The sequence below is a fragment of the Prionailurus bengalensis genome, chromosome D1 (genome assembly GCF_016509475.1).
Source record: "Prionailurus bengalensis isolate Pbe53 chromosome D1, Fcat_Pben_1.1_paternal_pri, whole genome shotgun sequence".
Taxonomy (NCBI): domain Eukaryota; kingdom Metazoa; phylum Chordata; class Mammalia; order Carnivora; family Felidae; genus Prionailurus; species Prionailurus bengalensis.
The window spans coordinates 53,740,233-53,757,145 of NC_057346.1; the positions used below are offsets into that span (position 1 = coordinate 53,740,233).

The 16,913-nt window shown below is 44.8% G+C and overlaps 1 protein-coding gene across 8 annotated transcripts in view; it reads left to right on the forward strand.

The window, feature by feature from the left end:
* TENM4 (teneurin transmembrane protein 4) overlaps positions 1 to 16,913 on the forward strand; it is a 748,341-nt gene that overhangs the window by 700,044 nt on the left and 31,384 nt on the right. For all 8 annotated transcript variants that reach the window (XM_043580116.1, XM_043580117.1, XM_043580115.1 and 5 more), the window contains 2 exons: positions 2,481 to 2,635; positions 8,650 to 9,527. In XM_043580116.1, coding sequence (XP_043436051.1) covers positions 2,481 to 2,635; positions 8,650 to 9,527 — 1,033 coding nt within the window. The remainder of the gene's footprint in view (positions 1 to 2,480; positions 2,636 to 8,649; positions 9,528 to 16,913) is intronic.

Sequence of the window (16,913 nt, forward strand, 5' to 3'; positions counted from 1 at the left end):
TTCATTGGTTCCAGATACCTGATAAACATTCTCATAGTGACTCCTATTATAGTTGTTGTATTACATTACCTTATGTTATCATACCACATCATATATAATATTATATAACTTCTATTAGATACCTGATTGGTCAGGTAGTAACTGTGGGGTAAGTATTGTGACATCCATGGCCCTAACTATGATGTCCTCCTAATTACGATTTCCTAACACTGAGCAAGTAGCCTGCAGCAGAAAGCACAGGCTTACACTTAGGGATCCTGCATTATGATTCGGTCCTACTGTTCCCTGCCCTCTGACCTCCTCCTTTGGGCCTCACTTTTCCCATTGGTAAATGAGCGGATTGGGCTAAATGACCCCCCCCCCCCCCCGGCCCCGACACCACGTGCAGTTGCAACATTCTATTCTCTTCAAATTAAACGCTTTTTTTTGAAAGTGTTATTCTCTCCAGGTCTTTCTCAGTTGCTTCACACACATATGTGTTCTCCACCCGCCCTCCTCCCACCCCCGCACACACAGACACACGCATGCATGCACACAGATGTAGTAGCAGTGAAATTGCCCAAAAGCCTGTAATTAACCCAGATAGAAATGACAAGGGTGCCACAATATGCAGACACTTCGCAGCAGGGAGGAGAAAAGATGTCCATCTATTTAGCACAACAAAAGGAGAAAAACTGAAGTAATTAATCAGGGGGCAGGTCGCTTCTATTAGCCTGTGCAGCCAACTTTGTAAACAAGAATCCTGATTGTTCGTGGAGCACTCATCAGTCCTAGCAGATGGAAGAGAAAGACAGAGCATAGCCAGGCAGACAAGAAAACTCCTGTCCTGCTACTTAAAGAATGTAATTAATTTACATTCTAGGCAGGGAGGAGGAAAGGCTTGCTTCCCTGCCTGAAGGCTGCCTTGTCCTCTGTGTGAAATCGCTGCCCAGCCCTGAGCAGCCTTAAGGAGGGGGAAAGAACACCACTCCAGGGGTTTTCATCACTCAGAGCCCTTTGGGTGTCTGAAACTGCCCCAGTCACAGACACGCAGACCCCGAGCAAAGGGTCTTTACAAAGTGCTGGTCGAATTCTCATAATTATAGTCGCTAATAATTATTGAGGGCTAACTGTTACACATCAGATGTTATTATCCCCATTCTGTGGTTGAGGAAGCTGGACTTAGTGACATGCCATGGCCAAGGTTATACAACTGGAAAGCTTTCTCTGGCAAGCGTCTCTACCTCTGTGAACCTTTCTCCAACCCCTTCTTTCATTTCATTGCCCAGAGAAGACTGAGCAGAGCAAAACTGACCAGAATCGCCTTTCCTTCATCATGTCTTTCCCTGGGGCACTCCGCCTGGTGCTGGCTCATCCCCAACCTCCCCATCTAGACCATGTGCTCCTGGGGGTCATGTGTCGCCCCCTAGCACCCCTGAGCAGTTCTCAGTTTGGTAGGGCTAGTTCTAAACTCGGGATGTTGCACCCGAGGGTGGAAATCAGTCTCACCCACAATAAAACATATCAGTCTCGGCCACGCCCAGAATGAGTATTTCCAGGAGTGAGGCCAAGCAGGGATGTGTTGGGGAGGGGGGGAAATAAACATTTCAGGATGATTCTGATACACATCACTGGTTAAGAAGTACTGATTTACTAGATATGAAACTTTGTTTCATATCATGATCACCCAAGGTGCTTGTCAAAAATACAGATAAATATTCAGGCTGCACTTGAGATGTTCTGAACCAACTACCTGTGGGATACATGATAGAAGGCTTCCAGATGATTCACAAACACAGCCGGGAGTGAGAAGTACAAATTTAGAACAATCCCTTTATTTAAGAGCTGAGAATCCAAACGCAGAGATATCCAGTGACTTGCCCAAGGCCACACAGCTGGTCATGGAGAAAGTGAATGGTGAATTCAGACTGCTCTCTTCCATGTGCCTTTTTAAAACATTTATTTCACCCATATTCTCTACACAAACCCAAAGGATTCATGTTTAGGCTGTATACATCTATAATTACCAATGACCATAAACTAAGAATAGAAAAACATGGAGGATGATTCTCTTGGAAGAAAAGAAAAATTGTTACCAAAATGGGGATGGATTTAATTACGAGAATTACAAGGCTTCAGAAGTTAGGTTAACTTAACTCACAGCTTTGATAGTGAAAAGGGTTCTCCGTACTGCTACGTCCAGTGCTTGACAAACCCCCAGAAGTAGGAGTCCAGTTTTGGTGACTACCTAAGCTGATAGGTAAAAATCTCAGCAGTAAGGTGGAGGGACCAGAGCCCTGGAGACTCGGGTTCTAATCCCTGCTTTGAATAAGTCACCCTAAGCCTCTGGGCATCTGTCTTCCAGCCTTTGGATGGGGAATGAATCCTGTGGGGAGGATGCAATCAAATCACAGAGGGGAGGTTCTTAATCAGCCCACAAGGCTCCATCTGCGCGTAGGTTGTTACCACCTCTAACGCTGTTTTTGGCTTCTCTTTCCCAGGCATCACGGTGGACAAGTCTGGGCTGATTTACTTCGTGGATGGCACCATGATCAGACGCATTGATCAGAATGGGGTCATCTCCACCCTGCTGGGCTCCAATGATCTTACCTCAGCCCGGCCCCTCAGCTGTGACTCCGTCATGGATATTTCTCAGGTAAGGGGAGAACTCTGCCTACTAGAGCCCTGGGGCTGCACGCTCATCCTCTCACCAGTACCCAGCTCTCCCGCTGGCCCCCCATCTTTATGCTGCACTAGCCTTTGAAGAGCACATTCTTGGGGCTGGGCCTGGGGAAGCACTAAGGACACAAAGATGAGTAGGGTGAAGCTCGGTGCTCTGGGAGTTCACCAGAGGGATGACAGGTGGTCGTCAGAGGGATCCCCGTGGACAGTGAAGAAATCTGCCCAAGGAAGCTTCAAAGGCAGCAGAGAGTCAAATGCTGTGAATTTAAATCCATAGCTGCCTGTGAGTCCCCTCTTTGGAAACACAGGTACTTGTACATTGTCTTTTCTCTTTCTCTGCTGTAAATGACATGAGGACAGGAATTCTGTTCATCTTTTCCTCTGCTCTAACCAGAGTACCTTGTATACAGTAGGAATACAACCAGTATTTGGTGATTAATTAATTGATTGGCTGATTGACTCCACGCTTTGCCGCTAACTGAGTGACTTTGGACAAATTCCTGAAGTCCTTTGAACCTCTTTTTTTTTATATTTTAAAAATGGAAATAGCTGACTCCAGCCTGGCAGGATTGCTTCGAGAAAATGCGAACAGTGCATACTAGTCTCCTGGCACCGCTTGGCACTTGAAAGGTGGTCAATCAGCAGAAGTTCTGGTGCCCACGTTCACAAAGGAAGTGCAATTTGTGCCAGGTTTTGAGGGTTTAATAGGGGTTTCTGGGTGGCCAGGAAGAATGGAGACATTTCACACAAAGGGAACAGCATGTGCAAAGGTACAAAGATGTTCATGGCCCCGGTATATTCAAGGACCATTGGAAGATTGAATGCTTGAGCATAAGGTTCTTGGAATGAAGAAGCAGGAGTTGAAACTGGAGTGTTATTTGGGGCCAGTTGGGGAACGACCTTCCCATGCCGTGCCAAACAGTTTGGACCTTAGCAGTGAACACCAGTAATCCAGTGCAGACCCAGTGACTGGCAGTTCAGCATGTCCTTAGTTTGTCCTGCAACGTCTTGGCAAGGAAAGTGTCCTTTATTGCTAGATCTTTCGGCAGGGCCTGGCCAGAGCTGCCAGCATTAGCAAAACCCAGGAAAAAGGAAGGCACGAGTTACATTAAATTGTAGGGTGGGGACAGCAATAACCACACTTAGCTTTTTAAACCCCCTTGTAGGGCAGGCTGCACACAGGCCCTTTTCCACTGACTGTTCACCTGCTCCCTGTACTCAGGGTGCAACAGAGGCCAGGAGGCCCCCCTGTTAGTGACATGTGTTGTGGAGCGCTGTCCCCAGAGCCCCAAGGCTGGTGCTGGCGGTCCCAACACCCGCGTCACATCCCTTTCGGTTGCTGGCGTGGTTTTCCTCTGCACTGGCTAATGTGATTGTTCCGCTCCAGAATGGAATCTGTTCTCTGCCACTCGTCTTTCCAATTTGGCAGGCTTCCCCTTGCTGGCTCGAGAATTTCCCTCTCCAGTCTGTGAGCAAGCTTGAATTACCCGTCAGGAAGCTGCTACGGCCTGAGGATGTGCACGCGAGTATTTTCAATTCTCAAAACGGGCCCCGCACCAGCCAGCACAGGGCACTGAAAATTTTCAATCCACACGTTGGAAAGTTGTTTTACTTTAGTGAGAGGTGCTACCACGCAGCCAAATCAAAAGCTCAGAGGACAACCGGCGTGTGGTGGAACGGGGGAAAAACCCACACTTAGCTTCAGAAATCCTGGGCTGAAATCCCTTTGCCCCTGGTTCTCGCTACCCTCATCTGAATCTAAGCATGGAATTTTTTTTTTTTTACCAAACTCTCCAGACACGGCTTATATTTTTATATACACGTATGGGCGGGGGTGCTGGCTTTCATTCTGAGAGCTTCCTCTGTACAAACACTCAGAGCTGTTTTACTGCCCCGTGGGGAGCAGGGAGTAAGCCAGAGAGCTAAGAACACAGCTCAGAGGCAAGAGTGCAAAGCAGGGAACCAAGGAACTTGGCCAGCTCCCCTGGGTGGAAATAAGCCCAGGCCCAAGGAGAAACTAGAGGGAGGAATGGAGAAGAGAAGAAACAGAAGATGTTGCCGCCAATCAAAAGAGGGGATTGGTTCCTAGCTCAGCAGGCTACAGGGTGTGACCATATGCAGGGTCCAAAATGACTTCTGAAGAACTTCTTATGTGCCAGGCACTGTTAGAAAGGAGAATACAGAGATGAGTAGGACTTCCTTTTTCTTACCTAGCTGTCACAATATTCCCAAGAGGTGATATTATCTACCCCATTTTACAGATAAGAGAACTGAGGCTCGGGGCGGGGGGGGGGGGGGGAATTGCAGTTCTAAATGCAGAGCCCTGTGCTTGTTTCCATCAGGGATGTGGAAATGAATTTTTTAATGAAACCCTGTACATAAATTGCCTAGCACAGTGCCTGGCAGCTAGTAATAGGCTGTAAATATTCATTCCCTTTATAATTTACAAAGCAATTCCTTGTACATTGTCTTGATACTCACAATTACTCTATGTAATATTTATTACCTCCATTTACATATGAGGAAAGAAGTTCAAAGTGTTTAAGTAACGCACACCTGTAGTAATTGTAGAACTGAGATAAGAGGTGAGGTGTGCTGGCCCCAAATCCCTCGCTCTCTCCGTGCCGTTGACCAGTCATGTAGTCATTCATTCATCTGGCAATCCTGTTTTTGAGAACAAATAAGTCTGCAATAAGGCAGTCATCTCAGAGTGCTTTGATAAAGGCACAGAGTGTTCTGGGGAACAGAAGAGAGGGGGCTCTATCCCTTCTCAGGACCACAGAATGTGGGAGCTGGAGGGACCACAGCAATTCTAAAGCCTTGTTCTCCATTTTAGCAAGGGGACATTAAGCCTGAGCACCCCTGTCACTAACAGGAGGGAAATCAGAGAAGCTTGTGTATTTGGTCTGCTCCAGAACTAACACACAGGCTCTGTGACAGAGCCAGGACTGACTCTCAGAGCCCTGTTCCTTCTTTTCCAGGTGCTCTGTGCACAGGGCAGGAAGGAGAGAGCAGAAAAGCACTTGCTCTTCCTTCCTTCCTTCCCCTCTTTCCTCTCCCCCTTCCCCCTCCTCACCCACCCATCAGGGAGCCATCTTTTCATCATAATGACTGGCAGAAAGGTCTGAGCAAGCAGGTCCCCAAGGTGCCAGAGGACCAGAAGGCATAAAATATTTAGCAGCCAGTGTTGACAAGAAATGGGTTTTAGGAAATTGAAAACTCCCCTGTCACGTTACAGTAAACTGTTCTGATGCAGCCAAGGGCTGCCGTGACGCTATGCTCCAGAGAGTACTGGGAAGTGTGAAGGCAGCGGCTCTGGCCAGTGGCTCTGGCCTGCCTCAGGCTCCCTGGCTCTGTGCGGGCAGAGGGGCCCAGGCTGGGAGTGAGGAAGCAGGGCCCGAGGGTGGCCCTGAGCAGAAGGGTCAGACGGAGGTGGCCACATCTCGTAGGTATATAATTTACTGGGGTTTCTTTCTGCGTTAGTAAACTACCACATGGACATTGTAGAAAATGTAAAAAGTTAAAAATTACAAAGAAGAAAGTTAAAATTACCCCTAATCCAAGTACCGTTAACATTTTGGTTTTTCTTCTCCCCTCTATCTATAATCTAATGTATTGTTACATTTTCGCCCAATTGGGATCACACTGTGCTTACAATTCTGTAGCCTATTCTTTTTAATTAATTCATAGCAAACATTTTCCAATGTCATTAAACATGCATCTATAACATCACTTTTAAGAGCTACGTAGAGTATTCTAACTCATGGGCGAACTAAATACCATCGTTGATTTAGTGAATTCCCTCTTGTTGGGCACTTGAGTCGGATGCAGTTTTTCACCATCATTAAACATTGCCGTGGTGTGCACCATTGTTCACAAGGTGCAAGAGCAAATTCCTGGGAGAGAAATTTCTTACCTAAAGTAACGTGCGCATTTAAGTAAGCCCCACGTTGGACGGAGCGTCGAGGGTTTGTAGGGGGCTCAGGAACCAAAGGTGGTGAGTTCCTAGGAGTGCGGTAGACAACTGGGATGGAGGAGACGCTTCCAGCCCGTGTGCAGTGTGTCTGGATGACCTCTTGGGGACACAGCTGGCCAGTGGCTTCCCATAGTGCCAGCACCTACCTCCCGGTGTGCTGTATCCCACAATCCAACCTCCTCCTCCTCCACCAGCACAGCATTCTTCACCTCAGACCCTGCCAACTGCATCCCATGCATGCCTACCTGCAAGCTCACCATCGTCCCTGCCAGCTTCCCAGCCTGGCTCAGAGGAGGCTCGGGCTGGGCCCCAGGACCTCTGAACCCCTCATTCCCATCGCCACCTTCATTAATGTCTTCTGGGAGGACCTGTTCTCTGGGGTGCTAGAAACCATTTTCTTTTTTTTTTTTTTTAACTTTGTTTCTTCGCTTTTTTTAAGATTTAAATCCACATTAGTTAATATAGAATAATAATGTTTCAGGAATAGAATTTAGTGATTTATCACTTAATATGTAACACCCAGTGCTCATCCCAACAAGTGCCCTCCTTAATGACCATCACCCATTTAGCCCATCCCCCCAACACCCTACAGCAACCCTCAGTTTGTTTTCTATAAGAGCACATAAAAGTCTCTTAAAGTTTGTCTCCCTCTCTGTTTTTACCTTTTTTTTGTTTCCCTTCCCCTATGTTCATCTGTTTTGTTTCTTAAATCCACATGCGAGTGAAGTCATACGCTATTTTTCTTTGACTCACTTATTTCACTTAGCATAATACCCTCTAGTTCCATCCACGTTGTTGCAAATGGCAAGATTTCATTCTTTTTTGGTCGCCAAGTAATAGTCCATTGAATATATATACCACATCTTCTTTATCCATTTGTCAGTCAATGCACATCTGGGCTCTTTCTATACTTTGGCTGTTGTCGATAGTGCTGCTATAAACACTGGAGTGTGTGTGCCCCTTCGAATCAGCATTTTTGTATCCTTTGGGTAAATACCTGTTAGTGCAATTGCTGGGTAGGGTAGTTCTATTTTTATTTTTTTGAGGAGCCTCTATACTGTTTTCCAGAGTGTCTGCACCAGTTTGCATTCCCACCAACAGTGCTAAAGAGATCCTTTTTCTCCACATCCTCGCCAACATCTGTTGTTGCCCGAATTGTTACTTTGAGCCATTCTGACAGGTGCGAGGTGGTATCTCATGGTGGTTTCGATTTGTAGAGAAACCATTTTCTAGAGCTGGGATTCACAAACTTCAGTGTGCACATGAGTTACCCGGGGATTTTATTTAAATGCAGATTCTGATTCAGTAGGTTTGGTGAGACCTGCCATTCTGCATTTCTGACCAGCTCCCAGGCGATGTCAGTTCTGGATATTGAGGAAAGGCTTGTTCTTCCTGATAAACTGAATTTGGATATTCGTGTTAATCTGTGAATTCAGTGGGTTGAAATATCGTCTTTCGTACAGGTATCATATCAACAGTTCACATAGAGTCTGAGATATCTGAACAATTCCTGCTTCAGCCTCCAGACTCTATCTGCCTTCTTCTCCCACCTCCATAACATTAGCTGTCATTATTTGAGCACTTACGATAGGTTAAGCACTCTGTGGTATCGTCAGTCCTGTTTTACGGATAATGAATATTGAGGCTCAGAGAGGCAAAGTAATTTGCCAAAGGTCATAATGGTGGGGCGAGGATCTGAACCTAGACCTGTCTGGCTCCCAAGTCTATCTCTTGTTTACTTTTTATGTTTCTTTTTTTTTTTTTTTCCTTTTTATTCCCTTCTTCATATTTTGGGAGTCTAATGGAGACCATCAGGTGTCTTGGGGGCAGCTTTTGCATGGTTTCACTCAGATCAAGGGGTTTGACCTCCATTGTTGATGACAAGCCACTGTGAGATCAGGCAGGACTGCGTGTGAAGGCACTTGGGACATTATTACAAGCTATATGGGCTGTGGGACGATAAGTGGTGAACACCTTGCCAGGCGTCTGAGTATCGGTGTCTCCATTGTCAGGTTCGCCTGGAGTGGCCCACAGACTTAGCTATCAACCCGATGGACAACTCTCTCTACGTCCTTGACAACAATGTGGTCCTGCAAATCTCTGAAAACCACCAGGTGCGCATTGTCGCTGGGAGACCCATGCACTGCCAGGTCCCCGGCATCGACCACTTCCTGCTGAGCAAGGTGGCCATCCACGCAACCCTGGAGTCTGCCACGGCCTTGGCCGTCTCACACAATGGGGTCCTGTACATTGCTGAGACCGATGAGAAGAAGACCAACCGCATCAGGCAGGTCACCACTAGCGGAGAGATCTCGCTGGTTGCTGGAGCCCCCAGTGGCTGTGATTGTAAAAATGATGCCAACTGTGACTGTTTCTCTGGAGATGATGGCTACGCCAAGGATGCAAAGCTGAATACCCCATCTTCCTTGGCTGTGTGTGCCGACGGGGAACTTTATGTGGCTGACCTGGGGAATATCCGAATTAGGTTTATCAGGAAGAACAAGCCTTTCCTCAACACCCAGAACATGTATGAGCTGTCCTCACCAATCGACCAGGAGCTCTACCTGTTTGATACCAGTGGAAAGCATCTGTACACGCAGAGTCTGCCCACAGGAGATTACCTGTACAACTTCACCTACACTGGGGATGGTGATGTCACACTCATCACAGACAACAACGGCAACATGGTGAACGTCCGCCGGGACTCTACCGGGATGCCCCTCTGGCTGGTGGTCCCAGATGGCCAGGTGTACTGGGTGACCATGGGCACCAACAGTGCACTCAAGAGTGTGACCACGCAAGGACATGAGTTGGCCATGATGACATACCATGGCAACTCTGGCCTTCTGGCAACCAAAAGCAATGAAAATGGATGGACAACATTTTACGAGTAAGTATCACAACAAGGCCACTTGATGATCTTGTTTCATGAGATGTATTGTACGATTAGAGGTGAGTCAATGGAATGAAAGTTTTTGGATATATTTTGTTTTCGCTCAGAATTTGGGATGCAAACCATTATTGCCTACAATATGTTCTGCGTGTTCATATTCCAGACGATTGCTCCTAGAAAGCAACACGATGTAGTGGAAAAGGCATGAACTTTGACATTAGAAGAGTTGGGCTTGCATCCCTCTAGGCCTCAGTTGCCACATCTGTACAATGGAAATACCTGCCCAGCATAGCACATAGGGAAGTAATGTAGATAAAAACCGCAGAGCGCTAACATCTTCATATGATTCCTGTCCAGAAATAATGGCAATGGGAGAAAGAACGGTTCCATGTAGATGAATTTTCCACGTAATCAAAGCTCACATCGTCAAGTTTCAAAAAAATATTTGTTTTCATTTTAACCATTTGGGGTGGAACTTAACAAATGCTTTCCATGCCTCCCTTCTCAAACCCGTTATATGAACATAATGAAACCTTTCTCTTTATGAGTCGAGATCCTTAATAAGGAACAGCCACAATTGCATATTATGTAGAAAGTGAGGCCAGAACCCTTTGCCCCTGCCCAAAGTGATTGTAAACTGTTCTTTGATCTGCTCCTGTGTCTCTTGGTATAATTTTACTGCTTCCCCCCTCAGAGTGGCGCTATTGCATCACTATATGTTATGGTCGTGCCACCCACCCCCAGGGGCTCACTTCCCTTCCCCTCCTCCAGGGTAGCACTACTTAAGTGGTGTAGCCAGAAAACCAGAAGTTCGGCTTATTCCAATCCTAGTCAAATCAAATACATATGTATCTGAGGTCTTCCTCTTTGAGCTATTTTAATGAATGGATTTTGTACCTTCTCGTTTTGCTACAAGGCTGAGATCTTGGGGGCGGAGGGGGGCAGGGGTTGGTGGCCGGAAGCTTTAAAAAATCTAAGTAGCACCAGATATGGGCTAGGAACCACATTATTGCATTTAATCCTCACAACAGCTCTGGAAAATGAACAATAGTATCCGTTTTATAGAAGTAGAAACTAAAGCTCAGAGAGGCTCTCTGTTAGACAGTGAGAATGTGGCAGAACTGGGGTCTGTCTGATGCCAGAGCTCCTGTGCTTTCAGCCCTGCCCTGCTGTCCCCTGCTGAGTTTGTTAATCCCAAATGAACTTAAATCCTTGAACTGTAAATTTTTCTCAAGCTTGTTCAAGCATCAGTTTCTCACAGTCCTGGAATCCAGAGGAAAAGGCTTTGTAATAGATTTTTCAGTACAATTTGCACCCAAAAAAATGTCACAGCAATTTGTACAAAGTTCACTGGCTAAATTCCTGTCTCCAAACCCGGGCCTTGTTAATTACAAAGAAAGACAAAGATCCAGGAAAACAGCAATTATCTTGATTAACTCATTGAAAGGGAAATACACTAAATAATTCAATTTCCCTCCATTGCCCAATGGAAATCTCTTCTACATTATTTAGCCAACACAGGGGTTTCTTTGTCAGAGCAAAGGGGAGCACTCAGTTCCCAAGGTCACTCCTTCAGATCCCAAACTGAATGTTTACACATCACTGCAACCATTAATCTCCACCAACCCTGAAATCTATAACCATTTCCTACACCTCCACCAGAAAGGATCCCATTCCCTGCTCCCTGTCTCCCTTGATGGAATATATAGCCACAGTTGTTTTATGAAGAAGAAAAAGGTAGGATAATCACTTTTTATAAAATGGCATTTGGAATTCCCAAGAATCCCCTGTGAATTGAAGATAAAAGCCCTAAAATTAAGAGAGAAACTTATCTTGACATCCCCACTGTGTGCCAGGATCTTTTTCAACTTCCTATGCCCAGCAACCTCAGACCAGAGAAATTAATCATCCGCCATTTTGTTACCAATGAACAAACTGAGGGATTAGGAACGCAGAGAGATTAGGGAGCAGTCTAAAATTACACAGGGAGTACACTGCAGAGCCAGAACACAAATCCATGTCCTTTCATCCACCCCGACTAGGTTCACCTAAGTTCTTTGTGACTTATCTGTATGGTAGGGATAAAAATAGTACTATTTCATGGGATGGTCTGAGGTTCAAAATTTCAATGAGATAAAATACGGAAAACTCAGGGTCTTACTCACCATAAGGAATCAACTGAGAACTGCTGCTGCTGTCACCACCACCAGCATCATCATCATCATCACCGACGACGTCACTTCAAGCAATACAAGTGGATGTACCAGTAATTGCAGAAATATTATTCAGGCATGAAAGGTATTACCCAGGAACAGCTGCAAGTAAACTAGTCAAGGGAGCAAACAAAAGTTGTGACGAAAGTAGGTGGGAATTAAAGTTCATAGCAGGGGAGCAGAATCAAGGGTGGAGTCTGAGAGATCAAGGCAGAACTAGGAAGGGGTCAGGTCCATAAGAATATCCAAAATGGGCTGAAAAAAGGCATGCAGAGTGGGTCATGAAAAAATGGTTCAGCTCAGACTGTGAACAAAGCAAAGGTCCCAGATACCTGTTTTCACTGAATATTAGCCCTTTGACTCAGGGGCTGGCTGACTGGTTTCCAGACCTAGGTTTCAACCAGACAGAAATCATGCCTCCCTTACCCCATTTCAGGGTCATTATGGGGATCAAAAAAACTAAACAAACACTAAAGGTAAAAAATGCTTGTAAACCGTGAAGCTCTCAAGAAGTAAAGATGCAGTATTATCATTATTGTGGTGTTTCTTAACACACATTTTGAAAGATTTTGCCAATGCACCATTGCTCTAGTGAATTTTCTGCTTTTAGCTCCATGAGGCAGTTTAGTGGATTCCAACCCAAATGCTCTAATATTTTTTTTAAAAATCAGCCCAGGCTTGCCTGTAGCACAGGCTATTACTGAAACAAGTTTTAAGTTGGCTTTATTGATCCTTTCAACAGATTAAATAATGCATCTATCATAAACACAACACACTTCAGAGCAAGTCGACTTAGGAGTTCACAGTTCTGGGGAATGAAGGTTACTTTCCTCTCATCAGCCTACAGGTCTGCTGGCAGAAAACCTCAAAGAACTCTGTAATGCAATCCTCATCTCCAATGTGTGGTATCATTAATTTCAGACTTGGGCTCCTGGCCAGATGGCATTCAGTGGCTAAGAGAACGGCCTCATGAGCACGAGGCAGGTTCCAAAATTCGCTTGCTGGGTGGGTATGAGCAGCCAGCTTTCCTAAGTTTAACAGGGGTAAGTGGCTCTGGTATCCCATGGTGCCCTGTGACAGCTTCTGTCATAGTTATGCTCACACTAAATACTAATTTGTCTCTGTATCAGGCTTAGGGCTTGCCACCTAGTAGGTGCTCAGTAAATATTTTATGAATGAAATGTAAATACAGGGAAGGGAAATAAAGAAGGGAGGAAAAATAGGCTGTAGCGATAAGAGTATCAAATCCCAGCTCCAGCATTATCTGTGTGCCCAGCAGGACATAGAATTCAAGTGGTTCAAGTAATGACACTTGGCTTAAGGGTTTCACTGGAGGATGTAAGAGCTAGAAAGTATATCATTCCCAAACTTAACAGTAGGAATAAGCCAGGCAAATGGCAAATTCATGAGTTTTTCTTAAACTTCTCTAAGGTCACAGGGCAACCACCTAACCAAATCCAGGGAGAGAGACTCCTGAAGAGAAAGCCGAGATGTGAGCACTAGCTTACCTGGGGTTAACACAGCTGGTCACAAGAGATCAGCTAGGGTGGTTTGGCAGATTTATGAAGGCTAAGTGTAAACTGACAAGAGAGCTTGAAGCCCTTAGAGGCTGCAGACAATGGGTGAGAGAGTCCACATCCTCTCCATGATTTCTCTCCACAGCCTGACCAGGTAACTCTAAGAAAAGAGTAGTACCTGACCAGGTAACTCTAAGAAAAGAAAAGTTTACTGTGGTAAACTTGGGAGGTCCTGCCTTCTGTTCCCATCCCAACCCACTTTATTTCCCATATGGAACAAAAGCCTTCATCTGTGGAGAGAAAGGCAGCCACCACTGTCCTCCCTAGGCACTGGTGGAGACCCACTGCCGCTGAATAAGGGAAGAAAAAAATTTTTAACTTCTGTTAGGAGGGGAGGGGGATAGGCAATGGGTCCAGAATTACAGCCTGACGGGGGGCAGGAGCACTCACTGAAGAGGCTACATTTTTGAGACTCGGAACACATGGTTACATAAGACCGAGGCTTACTTAAAACGAGAGAGAACTCTCATGCTCACCACCCACCCCCATAGTTTAGCTAATAAGCTAAACACAACAATGGAAAGCAGAATGGTACCATGAATGAGGTAAGAGAGGGATAAGGGCTGGAAAGAGACCCTCCCTGAGGCACAGCACAGAAAGGGGTTTTAACGCTTAAGATGGAGTTGACACTGAGAAAAAAAAGTCGTCTGACAAACTAGTTTAGCTCCCTAAACACAAGACATCACTAGAGGAACTTAAAGCCTACTAAGGTCAACCAGAGAAACATCAAACTTCAAAGCCAGCCCAAATCCTAACTAAATTAACTCAAACCCCTTCACTAAAGTCCTAGCAGAAGGAAGCTCCTACTCATTTCCAGGCATAAAACCTGTTACCTCATTTTCTAGTGTAGTACACAAGATGTCACACTTTCAACTTAACATACAAAAAGGCTAGAAAACACAACACACTCCCAAGAGACAAAGGAATCATCAGAACCACACTTAGATATGACACAGACATTGAAGCTGTCTTTCAGGGAATTTAAAATAACCGTAACGTTAAAAGATCTCATGGAAAAGGTGAACACTATGAAAGATCAGATGGATATTTTCAGCAGAGAAGTGGAAACCGTAAGAAAAAAATCAAATGAACATCTAGAAATGAAAAGTTCCAGAGATGAAGAATGCCTTTAATGGGCTTATCAGTAGATGGAGACAGCTGAAGGAAGAAGATGGGTCAATAGAAACTACCCAAACTGAAATATAAAGAGAAAAAAAATAGTGGAAATAAAAAAGATACAGAACCCAGACATCCAAAAGCTAGGCATTATCAGCTTGTCTAATACACATATAGAGATCTTCCTCGACTTACAGTGGGATCACTTCCTGACAGACTTTACCATAAGTTGAAAATATTCTAAGTCAATGAATTTAATACACCTAACCTACCAAACATTATAGCTTAGCCTAGCCTACCTTAGATGTGCTCAGAACATTTCCAATAGTCTCCAGTTGGGCAAAAGCATCTAATACAAAGCCTATTTTATAGTGAAGTGTTGAGTATCTCATGTAATTTATTACATACTGTACTGAAAGTGAAAAACAGAAATGGCTGTATGGGTGCAGAATGGTTGTCAATTATGGGATGTTTACCCTCGTGATTCAGGTGACTGACTGGGAGCTGTGTCTCCCTGCTGCCCAGCATCACGAGAGGGTGTCACATCACTAGACTGGGAGAAGATCAAAATTCATAATTCGAAGTACAGTTTCTCCTGAGTTCATATCACTTTTGAACTATCATAAAGTCAAAAAATCAGGGCACCTGAGTGTCTCAATCAGTTAAGAGTCCGACTTCAGCTCAAGTCATGATCTCACAGCTTGTGAGTTCAAGCCCTCAGTTGGGCTCTGTCCTGACAGCTCGGAGCTGGAGCCTGCTTCAGATTCTGTGTCTCCCACTCTCTCTGCCCTTCCCCAGCTCGCACTCTGTTTCTCTCCTTCAAAAAAAAAATTTTTTGTTAATAAAAACCTTTTTTTAATTAAGTCAAAAATTCATAACAAAACATCGTAAGTCAGGGACCACCCATAATTAGAATTCTAGGAGAAGAGCAAAAGAGCAAGGCAGAAGAAATATTTGGAGAAGTAATGTAATTATGGACACCAAACCACAGACCCAAAAAGTTCAGAAAACACCAAGCAAAGTTCACACACACACACACACACACACACACACACACACCTTAGTCATCTATTCAAAATACAAAAGAAAAAGAGAAAATCTTTAAACCAGATGGAGGGGGAGGCATTTTATATAGAGGAACAAAGATAAGAATTACAGCAGACTTCTCATCAGAAACCATGCAAGCGAGAAGACAGAAATGCTGAAAGGGGGACAAAAGCAACCAGACTTCTATACCCAGGAAAAATATCTTTCACATAAAGAAATGTTATAGAGGTATAGATGTATAGGCAGGGATAAGAGAACCAAGAAAGAATGGTGAGGCACTCAGGCATTAAAAACAGTGAACAACCTTGACCAACCCTGAGGCTTAAGGGCAAGGCAGGGCAGAAATAGGATGTTGTTACTGAAGCCCAGTGGAAGCCATATAACCGTGAATAAGTAGCTATCTCATAAAAATTATAATTATGGACAGATGAAGCCGCTATTAGAAATGTGGCACTGAAGTAGATCAGGAATAAGGAAGGTTCCTCTTAACATCCAGTCTCTTGCCAATGCCTACCATTGACTGAATCCAAACAGAAACAAGCCAGAAAGCAGGGGAGTACGGTGTGGGGAGGAGGGGCAGTGATGTAGTCAGCTCCTCTGGGTACAGAGAAAAGCACAGAATGGATCTGAGGGGAGAGAGGATAACCAGCACAGACACTGACTGGCTCTGTGACCTCATACACCCAAGTGGCAGAGCCAGGATTCAATCACAGATCTCCCTGAATCCTTTCCACCAGATGCACTGCTTCAGGTACAACATCAGTGAGAGATCAGACCTACCATCGGTAGGGTGTACCAGATGTTAGAAATCCTCAAGGCTAAAATGCATTGGTGGGACTTAATTCTATAGGAAATTAGCAGCAAGTATAAGTTTTAATTGCAGAATCCAAAAAGTACCCTGGCTCTGGTACAGTTTTGGAGAAGATAATGATGTAGCAGTGCCATCTTTTATAGTAACCTGAGGCCAAGGGAACTATCCATGTGCATGGGCTGTGAATTCTAATTATTCACAGAGGATATGGTATCCAATTCCTCTCGTTGACAGTGGTGGCATTTGAAACAGCCATAGATGAAATTCATAAAAATCAAATCTCTATTTTCCAACTAAAAAATCCCAGTCAGCAAAAGTTAGTATCAGAGAAGCAGTTTGGCATTTTCCTCACCAGCTGCAACATAGTAAGTGGCTTGAGATGTGAAATATTGAGTGTGAAGAAGAAAGCCTTGCAGTGTGTGTGAAGATACCCTTTAGCGGTCCTCTTCTGAGAGCCAAGTTCACAGCAACTGTATGAATCTTTTATGTGTTTTCTTTCCCCATTCTCCAAAGATGCTTTGGGAAAATGGAGTGAAGAAAAGTCAGTGGAAAAAAATAATGAAAAGCCAACCATCTGGCCATCTCCATCATACCCCCTGAATGTGTGGGGGGGGGGGGT